This window comes from Oncorhynchus tshawytscha, linkage group LG33 (genome assembly GCF_018296145.1).
Source record: "Oncorhynchus tshawytscha isolate Ot180627B linkage group LG33, Otsh_v2.0, whole genome shotgun sequence".
In the NCBI taxonomy this organism is placed as follows: domain Eukaryota; kingdom Metazoa; phylum Chordata; class Actinopteri; order Salmoniformes; family Salmonidae; genus Oncorhynchus; species Oncorhynchus tshawytscha.
The window spans coordinates 21,634,068-21,646,332 of record NC_056461.1 but is presented as its reverse complement, the minus strand read 5'-3'; the positions used below and the strand labels follow the sequence as shown (position 1 = coordinate 21,646,332).

The window sequence follows — 12,265 nt, the reverse complement described above, 5'->3', positions numbered from 1 at the left end:
TTGTTTTTCCCCCTCATCAATCTACACACAATATCACATAATGACGAAGCAAAAACGGACATTTTGCATATAAATGTTTTTATGTAAATATCACATTTACATAAATCTTCAGACCCTTTACTCAGTACTTTGTTGAAGCACCTTTGGCAGCGTATACATCCTATAATCTTCTTTGTTATGACGCTACAAGCTTGGCACAGCGGTATTTGGGGAGTTTTTCCCATTCTTCTCGGCAGATCCTCTCAAACTCTGTCAGGTTGGATGGGGAGCGTTGCTGCACAGCTATTTTCAGTTGTTAGATCGGGTTCAAGTCCGGGCTCTGGCTGGGCCACTCAAGGACATTCAGAGACTTGTCCCGAAGCCACTCCTGTGTTGTCTTGGCTGTGTGCTTAGGGTCATTGTCCTGATGGAAAGTGAACCTTCACCCCAGTCTGAGGTCCTGAGCGCTCTAGAGCAGGTTTTCATCAAGGATCCCTTTGTACTTTTCTCCTTGCATCTTTCCCTCAATCCTGACCAGTTATGTAAATAAGGTATTTATGTTTTTAATATTTTATAAATTAGCAAATATTTCAGATTTTTTTTTCTCGCTTTGTCATTATGGGGTATTGTGTGTAGGTCGATGAGAGAAAAAAACATTTAATCCATTTTGGAATTAGGCTGTAAGTTAACAAAATGTGGGAAAAGGGAAGGGGTCTGAATACTTTCCGAATACACTGTATATACGCCAACACATTTAACATTACTGTGGGGTTTGCACAAAGGGATTTACCTCCAATATCATCAGTCATGTGCATATGTCTCGAGAAATTGGCATCATTGTCATATAGGCCTATAGACTATATTTCAGCCTAACCTATAGGCTAAATGTATCCTACATTTTAAAATGCTGTTCTAGCCTATGCTAAACTATAATACATTTAGTCTAAAATTAGACAAGAGAGAGTCATTGATGGTTGAGGATGTTATATGAGGTCAAATGACAATATGGAAACACTGTGTCATCTTACAGGCAAAGGAAGTCAAAACAATGGTAGGCTATAACAAGTACACGGGAACCAAAAACCTTATCATTGAAACGGCCTTGTTGCTAAACTTGCTTTTCAGCTCTGACCTCTAGTGTCGGTGTTACTTCCGTGTTCATACCTTGATACACCTGTGTTATAGGTGCAGTATATAGTGATACTTAAACCACCTGCTACGTTCTATTGCTATTACTCTTGTAGACTATTTTACGTAACATGAGCGCGGAGCCAGGATCATGTCATTCAACACCTGGGTGCTCTTTACAGGACGACCGAGACACTGAAGTAGAAGTTACAGAAAGTTCGAGAAACTTGAATATGGATTTACAACAGCCCATTTTATCCGCGTTGAATGTATTCCGGAATGAAATTCGATCAGCTAAAGAGGACTCCGGGTTGTCTGGAAAGGCTGCGGTGACCTCCTCCGACTCAGAATCGGGTATATTCTCCGGTGAATCGGAACTTTGCGTGGAACATGAATCAGACCTGGACTGGTTCTGCTGCTCCGAGCAGAAACTCATATGCTCGCACTGCACCATAGTGGGATCCTGCCAGGGACACACGGTGACAGCCCTGGCCAACAGAGTGACAGCAGTCAGGGTGAGTGCCCCGACTTTTCCTGAAAGGAAATGATCTCTTGTATAGCAGCTTGTATAGCACTATATTAGAATATACTCATATATATATACTCATATTTGAGCAGTTACAAGCTGCTTGTGTGTCATATGGACCTTTGTCACAGTGAATGGGGCTTGGGGCCAGGAGATTGTTGACCTACAGTTAGGAGTTAGAATTGACCAGGCAAACTGAGTTTACCTTTGGTCACCTGGGGTACTACAGTACAAAGGGCCAGCTGGTTTGTGTTAGGAAAGTGTGTGTTCACATGCCTGGTGGGTGTGTAGGGTGTGCCACACTTTTTCGACACCACACTGAGGAGTTTCCCCTGTTGATGTCTCATGGAATGTGAGGAGACAGGAATTTCAAGCTGTTGGGAAGATACGGGAAGCCTTTACATAAATAGTGTCCATACATATTTTTTTTATATATTTTTTTTTTTATAAATAAAATAAAATAAATTGTCATCAGTGCTCTTCCAAGTTATTATTATTTCAGGATACACAATGACATGTTGGTGATGGCAGTTCGACACTACAGGAATAGGCCTGTAAGGATAGTGCCCCTGCCTTTGAAACTGTACCTGATCAACTCTGTGGTTTTCAAGTCCAACACTGCTCTTCTTCATGCCAGTCACTGTGTGAGTGTTGTCCTGAACAGAACCACCTGGTTGACGTGTGTGAGAAAATGCAGCTGCAGGCCCTGCGCATCGAGCACTTTATCAACAAGACTCTGACTGCCAAAGAGCGGGCACTGCAGGTGAGCACACAGGCTCTGTGACACACACTCAGTCCCTTATGTGCTCTCACTCCACACAGCCTTGGAATCACAAGCTCTACACACAGATATGTAATGGATTCCATCGTATGTCTTTTTGCTGTGACTTCTGCCCCCTCTGCCATGTGTCCATGCAGGTGGAGGCGAGCGGGGCTCGGGAGCGAGTGGTGGCACAGGTCAGTGTGGTGAGGGAGGCGGTGGAGGAGGAGGAGCAGCGTCTGCTAGAAGCCGTGCAGAGGGAGGAGGAGAGGGTGGAGCAGTGCCTCCTCACTCAGAGAGCCCACTGGGGCCAGGCCCTAGCTCTGCTCACACAGACACGCACACGCCTGGTCCACACTCTCACAAACACACCGGACATACAGCTGGCGGTGAGTAGGGGAAAGATGATGGGCACAGGGAGGGACAGAGGACAGAGGGAAGTTGGAGAATACAGTGGTGGAAAGAAGAAGAATGAATAGGGAGAGGGTCGAACAAGACTGAATGGGATGGTGCAAACGATGATGATGATGATTATTAACCATAACCCTAACTTCATGTCCACACCCTGGCTCATCCCTAACCCTAACTTCATGTCCACACCCTGGCTCATCCCTAACCCTAACTTCATGTCCACACCCTGGCTCATCCCTAACCCTAACTTCATGTCCACACCCTGGCTCATCCCTAACCCTAACTTCATGTCCACACCCTGGCTCATCCCTAACCCTAGCAATAACCCTGATAATTCTGATGATGATGATGCTGATGATGATGTAATTAAGATCAATTTCATTCTCAGAAATGATTGTTGACTCTGTGTCCTGTGTTTTCAGACCTCTGGCCAAGAAATAGCTGACAGGTATAACAAATAAATGTTTAATCCATTTTTAGTATTTTTTGCAAGTAGTAAGAATACATAGTTAAATAATTCACCCACTGAAGCAATCCTGCCGGTGAAGTTGTTCATTAGCCAGATTCACATGTGCTCTCTCTTGTGTGTGGCGATCAGGGTTGAGGATGCAGAGGGGGTGGGTGAACCCTGTGACACTGACCGGCTCAACCTAAATGCAGGTTGCAGTGACAGCAAACTCATGAGGGGCCTGTGGGCCAGCGCCATACTGCTGGGGCCAATTGGTAACTAGTACTACAGCTTTTATCCATATCTCCATGATACAGGTCAGGACAACCTTAATTCATTCAGGGTACAGTTGTTCCAAATAGTTGCAGTTATGCATTGTTGCCAGTTGTTCAGACACTATTACTATGTTATTAACAAAGCACAAGTGCTTAATTGAGGATGAATAACAATACATTCTTCTCTTCCCTCGCCCCTTTAGCTTATGGTTCAGCACATCTGACATTTGACGAGCGCACCGTCAGCTCCCTACTGTCCCTCTCAGAAGACCTTTGCACTCTGACCTTCCTGCCTAAGAGGTCACGCCAGTCCCCGCCTTATGACCCAGCGCGCTTCGACAGCTGGCCCAATGCGCTGGGCACCCTGTCAATCTCCTCCGGCACCCACAGCTGGGTGATGGACGTGGGTGAAAGCGGGGCCTTCAAGGTGGGGGTATGCTACACCAGTATGGGGCGTAAGGGCTCGGGCAACAACTCCCGCCTGGGCTACAATGGCCAGTCCTGGGTCCTCTCCAAATATGATGGGGACTTCTCCTTCTGCCATGCGGGGAAGAACACACCCCTGCACGTGATCCACAAGCCCAAGAGTCTAGGGCTGCTCCTGGACTGGCCCAGTCAGACCCTGGTATTTTATGACCCAGACTCGAGTGCCGTGTTGCACTCTGTCAGACACGCCTTCAGTGGCCCGCTGCTGCCTGCATTCGCCGTGGCTGACCGTAGTGTCACCATACTGCACTGACCTCCAAAGTAACCGTCTGTAGTGCCATTGATATAGAATTACGGATAACACTTTCAGAAGACATATCTTATGAGTTGATAATATAACATTGTAAGGGCCTATTAATGCTCATAACAAGTAATAATGCATTATACCTGCTGATAAAATCTTACTGAATTACTAATATTTGTACGTAATTCTAATAGAATAGAATACTAATCAAAGCTTCACAATGTATTTGAATGGAATCAAATTTCTGTCTGCATTGATGAGGTATGCAGCCAGTTCTCCTTTGTTAAGGAACATATTTCTAATTTATTCTTTGTTTATCTGAAGTACTGCTTCTGTATAGATTTCTGTAGATCAAATTATACTGTAGTCCTAATATGTCCGTGATTAATTTGTTGTGAAGTCTGTCCCAAACTCTTCATTTAAGTTTTAGAAGTATGCTATTTATATTTATTGTACTTTTATGATCTGATAATCATTTTTGATCATTTCAGTGAATGTTTTCTACCTTTTCGAGAGACACCTGTTTGCGGAACTGGTTGATCCAGAAGTTGCTCAGTGTGCTTGCTACCTGTCAAATGTATTAAAATATTTTTGATTGTCTGATATGCAATGTATGCCTCTATTGAGTGAGTATGAACTCACATCCTGCTTTCCATCCATTCGTCATTGGAAAGAAAATTAATGAAATGCCCGACGCAATACAGACGACAATCTACAAATGAACAGCAGGGGGAAGTATAGTGTTTTTTTTTCCATCAATGGTGTCAAAAGTATAGCCTTTCTGCTCAATGTGGGGACAAGCTTTTACCCTTGCATTCGCGCTGATTATTCTGTTTAATTTTGGACCAATCTACTGTGGGTGCCAAGTTATGGCAATGAATGATCAATGCCATAATATCACCAGTACTTTTGTTTTGACTGAGGTTCAGAGGGAACCAGGAGAGGGCAGCATAATTGCAAATACATTTATAACTAACCCAAGATAGTTCATCGCTGTCGTTTTCAATGGGAGCAAATGAAGTATAGTGGGCAGAACAAGGAAGGAGGTGGGCAACAGCAGAGCCGAGCGCGAGCTAACTAGTTCTTATTGGCGTGTTAAATTATATATCTGCATATTCCCGTTAGGGAACGCCTTTTCTGTAAAGTGTGCTTGTGCAATTACTCAATTCGCCGTTGCACTCCTTGTAAACAATGCCTTTTTTTTACTTTGGAAAAGGGTCACGTCTACTAAACTTAGTGGACTCTGTCCCTAACATATTCTAGTTTTAGGAACAGAATACTGTATTGGGCCTTTTCTTCTATGAGAAAATCAGTAGAATGTCGACCCAGTTCCATCTCCCTCCATAGTCTCCCAATGCCCCACTGGTCTTCCTCTTCTTTTTTGAAACTTCTTTCTGAAGTAGGCCATAGCTGTAGCTTCATAGGGTTAAAGCTGCAATATGTAACTTTTGGGCGACCCGACAATATTCAGATAGAAATGTGTGTTATAGATCTGTCATTTTCAGATCTGCGTCCACAATGGGTCTGCGGTCAAGCGACCACCCCTCATCACTGTCAAACGCTCCCTAAAACACTTCAGCGAGCAGGATAATCCTGGAAGGATATTGACCTCATTACGTCAGTAGAGGACCCCTGCTTGTTCTTTAAAAGTGCTTTCCTCACCATTTTAAATAAGCATGCCCCATTCAAAAATGTATGAACCAGAAACAGATATAGCCCTTGGTTCACTCCAGACCTGACTGCCCTTGACCAGCACAAAAACATCATGTGGCGTACTGCATTAGCATCGAATAGCCCCTGTGAAATGCAGCTTTTCAGGGAAGTTAGGAACCAATATACACAAGCAGTTAGAAAAGCAAAGGCTAGCTTTTTCAAACAGAAATTTGCATCCTGTAACACTAACTCCAAAAAGTTCTGGGACACTGCAAAGTCCATGGAGAATAAGAGCACCTCCTCCCAGCTGCCCACTGCACTGAGGCTAGGAAACACTGTCACAACTGATAAATCCGCGATAATTGAGAATTTCAATAAGCATTTTTCTACGGCTGGCCACGCTTTCCACCTGGCTACCCTGACCCCGGTCAACAGCACTGCACCCCTCACTGCAACTTGCCCAAGCCTCCCCATTTCTCCTTCACCCAAATCCAGAGAGCTGATGTTCTGAAAGAGCTGCAAAATCTGGACCCCTACAAATCAGCAGGGCTAGACAATCTGGACCCTCTCTTCTTAAAATTGTCTGCTGCAATTGTTGCAACCCCTATTACTAGCTTGTTCAACATCTCGTATTGTCTGAGATTGTCTGATAACTACAAGTACCTAGATGTCTGGCTAGACCGTAAACTCTCCTTCCAGACTCACATTAAGCATCTCCAATCCAAAATGAAATCTAGAATCTGCCTCCTATTTCGCAACAAAGCCTCCTTCACTCATGCTGCCAAACATACCCTCGTAAAACTGACTATCCTACCGATCCTTGACTTTGGCGATATCATTTACAAAATAGCCTCCAACACTCTACTCAGCAAATTGGATGCAGTCTATCACAGTGCCATCCATTTTGTCACCAAAGTCCCGTATACTACCCACCACTGCGACCTGTATGCTCTCGTTGGCTGGCCCTCACTTGGCTGGCCCCCGGCGCAGCAGGGCAGCCTAGTGGTTAGAGCGTTGGACTAGTAACCGGAAGGTTACAAGTTCAAACCCACGAGCTGACAAGGTACAATTCTGTCGTTCTGCCCCTGAACAGGCAGTTAACCCACTGTTCCTAGGCCGTCATTGAAAATAAGAATTTGTTCTTAACTGATCTTGCCTAGTTAAATAAATATCTGTTGCCAAACCCACTGGCTCCAGGTAATCTATAAGTCGTTGCTAGGTAAAGCCCCACCTTATCTCAGCTCACTGTTCACCATAGCAGCACCCACCCGCGTGCTGCGCTCCAGCAGGTATATTTCACTGGTCACCCCCAAAGCCAATTCCTCCTTTCCTTCCAGTTCTCTGCTGCCAATGACTGGAACGAACTGCAAAAATCACTGAAGCTGGGGACTCATATCTCCCTGACTAGCTTTAAGCACCAGCTGTCAGAGCAGCTCACAGATCACTGCACCTGTACATAGCTCATCTGTAAATAGCCCGTCCAACTTCCTCATCACCATATTGTTATTTATTTTATTTATTTTGCTCCTTTGCACCCCAGTACCGCTACTTGCACACTCATCTTCTGCACATCTATCACTCCAGTGTTTAATTTGCCTTACTGTAATAATTTTGCCACTATGGCCTATTTATTTCCTCACCCCCCTTATCCTACCTCATTTTCACACACTGTATATAGACTTTCTCTATTGTATTATTGACTGTATGTTTGTTTATTCCATGTGTAACATTGTGTTGTTGTTTGTGTCACACTGCTTTGCTATATCTTGGCCAGGTCACAGTTGTAAATGATAACTTGTTCTCAACTAGCCTACCTGGTTAAATAAAGGTAAAATAAAAAATAAAAATTTGTCACGCCCTGGTCTTAGTATTTTGTGTTTTCTTTATTATTTTGGTCAGGCCAGGGTGTGACATGGGTTTATGTGGTGTGTTTTGTCTTGGGGTTTTTCGTAGGTTTTGGGATTGTGGTTTAGTGGGGTTTTCTAGCATAGTCTATGGCTGTGTGAATTGGTTCTCAATCAGAGGCAGGTGATTATCGTTGTCTCTGATTGGGAACCATATTTAGGCAGCCATATTCTTTGAGTGTTTCGTGGGTGATTGTTCATGTCTCTGTGTTTGTTTGCACAAGATAGGTTGTTTAGGTTTTCGCGTTACGGTTCTTGTTTTTGTATTGTTCGTGTTTATTCGTTAATTAAACATGTATCAAAATTACCACGCTGCATTTTGGTCCGACTCTCCTTCACCGCAAGAAAACCGTAACAAAATTAAATTGAAAGCAAGTCTAAGCAGTGGTAGATCTGTTCTATGTGCGCTATTTCTATTCTTTCCATTCTTAAATTTAGTTTAGGCATTTTTACTTTCGGTTTTGTTCCAGCTTAATTAAGAACAGCTGAAAATACAATATTTTTGGTTATGGAAAATATATTTCACAGCAGTTTAGATGATACAATAATTCTCGACACTATACTTGCTTGTTTTGCCATATAAACAAAAATTAGGCAAACTATTAGGATTTTAGCAACCAGGAAATGGCAGAACGATTTCTGCATAGCACATCTTTAAATAGCTGACTAGGGGCGCTCAAATAAAATTGTATTTGTTACATACGCCAAATACAATGGGTGTAGATTTTACCATGAAATTCTTGCTTACGAGCACTTCCTAACTGTGCAGAGTTAAAAAATGATTAAAAAAATAGAAAAGTAACAAGAGTACAAAACAATGGAGCTAAATACAGGGAGTACCAGTACCAGATCAATGTGAAGGGTTGCGAGGTATTTGAGGTAGATATCAAATACAATTTTATTGGTCACATACACATATTTAGCAGATGTAATTGTGGGTGTAGCGAAATGCACACACACAAAATATTTACATGAAGGCAGGGTAAGTGTGTGTGTATGTGTTGTGTTGGTATGCGTGTGTGCGTATTTAGTGTATGTGAACGTGTGTGGGTTTTGTGTGAGAGTGAGTGTGTACAGTATATAATGTGTATACTGTATATAGTCTTATGAGTGTTCATAGAGTCAATGCAAGACAGGGTCAGTGCAGATAGTCCGGGTAACCATTTAGTTAACTATTTTGCAGTCTTATGACTATTTAGCAATTTAATGGCTTGGAGGTAGAAGCTATCTCACCAATGCCTCGGTTCTGTTTGCTGTACAGAAGCAGAGTGAACAGTCTATGGCTTGGGTGGCTGGAGTCTTTAGTAATTTCTTGTGCCTTCCTCTGACACGGCCTGATATAGAGGTCCTGTCCACGCATCGCGCCGACAGAAACAAACATCTTTCTGGTAAGAAGAGGGGCGGGGGCGTATGCCTTATGGCTAACGAGACGTGGTGTGGTCACAAAAGCATACAGGAACTCAAGTCCTTCTGTTCACCTGATTTAGAATTCCTCACGATCAAGTGTCGACCGCATTATCTACCAAGGGAATTCTCTTCGATTATAATCACAGCCGTATATATTCCCCCCCAAGCAGACATATCGATGGCTCTGAACAAACTTTATTTGACTCTTTGCAAACTGGAATCCATACATCCTGAGGCTGCATCCATTGTAGCTGGGGATTTTAACAAGGCTAATCTGAAAACAAGACTCCCTAAATTGTATCAGCATATCGATTGCGCAACCAGGGCTGGCAAAACCTTGGATCACTGCTATTCTAACTTCTGCGACGGATATAAGGCCCTGCCCCGCCCTCCTTTCGGAAAAGCTGACCACGACTCCATTTTGTTGATCCCTGCCTACAGACAGAAACTAAAACAAGAAGCTCCCACGCTGAGGTCTGTTCAACGCTGGTCCGACCAATCTGATTCCACACTCCAAGACTGCTTCCATCACGTGGACTGGGATATGTTCCGTATTGCGTCAGATAACAATATTGATGAATACGCTGATTCGGTGTGTGAGTTCATTAGAACATGCGTTGAAGATGTCGTTCCCATAGCAACGATTAAAACATTCCCTAACCAGAAACCGTGGATTGATGGCAGTATTCGCTTGAAACTGAATGTGCGAACCACTGCTTTTAATCAGGGCAAGGTGTCTGGTAACATGACCGAATACAAACAGTGCAGCTATTCCCTCCGCAAGGCTATCAAACAAGCTAAGCGTCAGTACAGAGACAAAGTAGAATCTCAATTCAACGGCTCAGACACAAGAGGCATGTGGCAGGGTCTACAGTCAATCACGGACTACAGGAAGAAATCCAGCCCAGTCACGGACCAGGATGTCTTGCTCCCAGGCAGACTAAATAACTTTTTTGCCCGCTTTGAGGACAATACAGTGCCACTGACATGACCTGCAACGAAAACATGCGGTCTCTCCTTCACTGCAGCCGAGGTGAGTAAGACATTTAAACGTGTTAACCCTCGCAAGGCTGCAGGTCCAGACGGCATCCCCAGCCGCGCCCTCAGAGCATGCGCAGACCAGCTGGCCGGTGTGTTTACGGACATATTCAATCAATCCCTATACCAGTCTGCTGTTCCCACATGCTTCAAGAGGGCCACCATTGTTCCTGTTCCCAAGAAAGCTAAGGTAACTGAGCTAAACGACTACCGCCCGTAGCACTCACTTCCGTCATCATGAAGTGCTTTGAGAGACTAGTCAAGGACCATATCACCTCCACCCTACCTGACACCCTAGACCCACTCCAATTTGCTTACCGCCCAAATAGGTCCACAGACGATGCAATCTCAACCACACTGCACACTGCCCTAACCCATCTGGACAAGAGGAATACCTATGTGAGAATGCTGTTCATTGACTACAGCTCGGCATTCAACACCATAGTACCCTCCAAGCTCGTCATCAAGCTCGAGACCCTGGGTCTCGACCCCGCCCTGTGCAACTGGGTACTGGACTTCCTGACGGGCCGCCCCCAGGTGGTGAGGGTAGGCAACAACATCTCCTCCCCGCTGATCCTCAACACTGGGGCCCCACAAGGGTGCGTTCTGAGCCCTCTCCTGTACTCCCTGTTCACCCACGACTGCGTGGCCACGCACGCCTCCAAATCAATCATCAAGTTTGCGGACGACGCAACAGTGGTAGGCTTGATTACCAACAATGACGAGACGGCCTACAGGGAGGAGGTGAGGGCCCTCGGAGTGTGGTGTCAGGAAAATAACCTCACACTCAACGTCAACAAAACTAAGGAGATGATTGTGGACTTCAGGAAACAGCAGAGGGAACACCCCCCTATCCACATCGATGGAACAGTAGTGAAGAGGGTAGCAAGTTTTAAGTTCCTCGGCATACACATCACAGACAAACTGAATTGGTCCACTCACACAGACAGCATCGTGAAGAAGGAGCAGCAGCGCCTCTTCAACCTCAGGAGGCTGAAGAAATTTGGTTTGTCACCAAAAGCACTCACAAACTTCTACAGATGCACAATCGAGAGCATCCTGGCGGGCTGTATCACCGCCTGGTACGGCAACTGCTCCGCCCTCAACCATAAGGCTCTCCAGAGGGTAGTGAGGTCTGCACAACGCATCACTGGGGGCAAACTACCTGCCCTCCAGGACACCTACACCACCCGATGTTACAGGAAGGCCATAAAGATCATCAAGGACATCAACCAACCGAGCCACTGCCTGTTCACCCCGCTATCATCCAGAAGGCGAGGTCAGTACAGGTGCATCAAAGCTGGGACCGAGAGACTGAAAAACAGCTTCTATCTCAAGGCCATCAGACTGTTAAACAGCCACCACTAACATTGAGTGGCTGCTGCCAACACACTGACACTGACTCAACTCCAGCCACTTCAATAATGGGAATTGATGGGAAATGATGTAAATATATCACTAGCCACTTTAAACAATGCTACCTTATATAATGTTACTTACCCTACATTATTCATCTCATATGCATACGTATATACTGTACTCTATATCATCGACTGTATCCTTATGTAATACATGTATCACTAGCCACTTTAACTATGCCACTTTGTTTACATACTCATCTCATATGTATATACTGTACTCGATATCAGCTACTGTATCTTGCCTATGCTGCTCTGTACCATCACTCATTCATATATCCTTATGTACATATTCTTTATCCCCTTACACTGTGTATAAGACAGTAGTTTTGGAATTGTTAGTTAGATTACTTGTTGGTTATTACTGCATTGTCGGAACTAGAAGCACAAGCATTTCGCTACACTCGCATTAACATCTGCTAACCATGTGTATGTGACAAATAAAATTTGATTTGATTTGAAATAGTTTTGAATGAAGTGTTTGGTTTTGAAAGAGATGTGACGTTTTGCATGTTGTGTGTTTTGGGATTTTGTGTGTAGTCTTGAGAAAAGGAGCCATAGTTTCAGAAATCATGTGGAAGCAATTGT

At 44.3% G+C, this 12,265-nt stretch overlaps 1 protein-coding gene across 2 annotated transcripts; it reads left to right on the top strand.

Moving 5' to 3' along the window:
* The first annotated feature begins 1,086 nt into the window (after positions 1-1,086).
* On the top strand, positions 1,087-4,860 carry LOC112230972 (B box and SPRY domain-containing protein). 2 transcript variants are annotated; one of them, XM_024397424.2, is made up of 6 exons: positions 1,087-1,622; positions 2,271-2,396; positions 2,552-2,782; positions 3,227-3,252; positions 3,403-3,527; positions 3,731-4,860. In XM_024397424.2, exons 1-6 carry the CDS (start codon positions 1,239-1,241, stop codon positions 4,264-4,266), a joined length of 1,428 nt encoding a protein of 475 aa, XP_024253192.1. In that variant the 5' UTR covers positions 1,087-1,238; the 3' UTR covers positions 4,267-4,860. The 2 variants fall into 2 exon arrangements, with proteins under 2 accessions (XP_024253192.1, XP_024253193.1); XM_024397425.2 differs by having other exon boundaries at positions 1,090-1,622; positions 2,298-2,396.
* Positions 4,861-12,265: the final 7,405 nt, after the last annotated feature.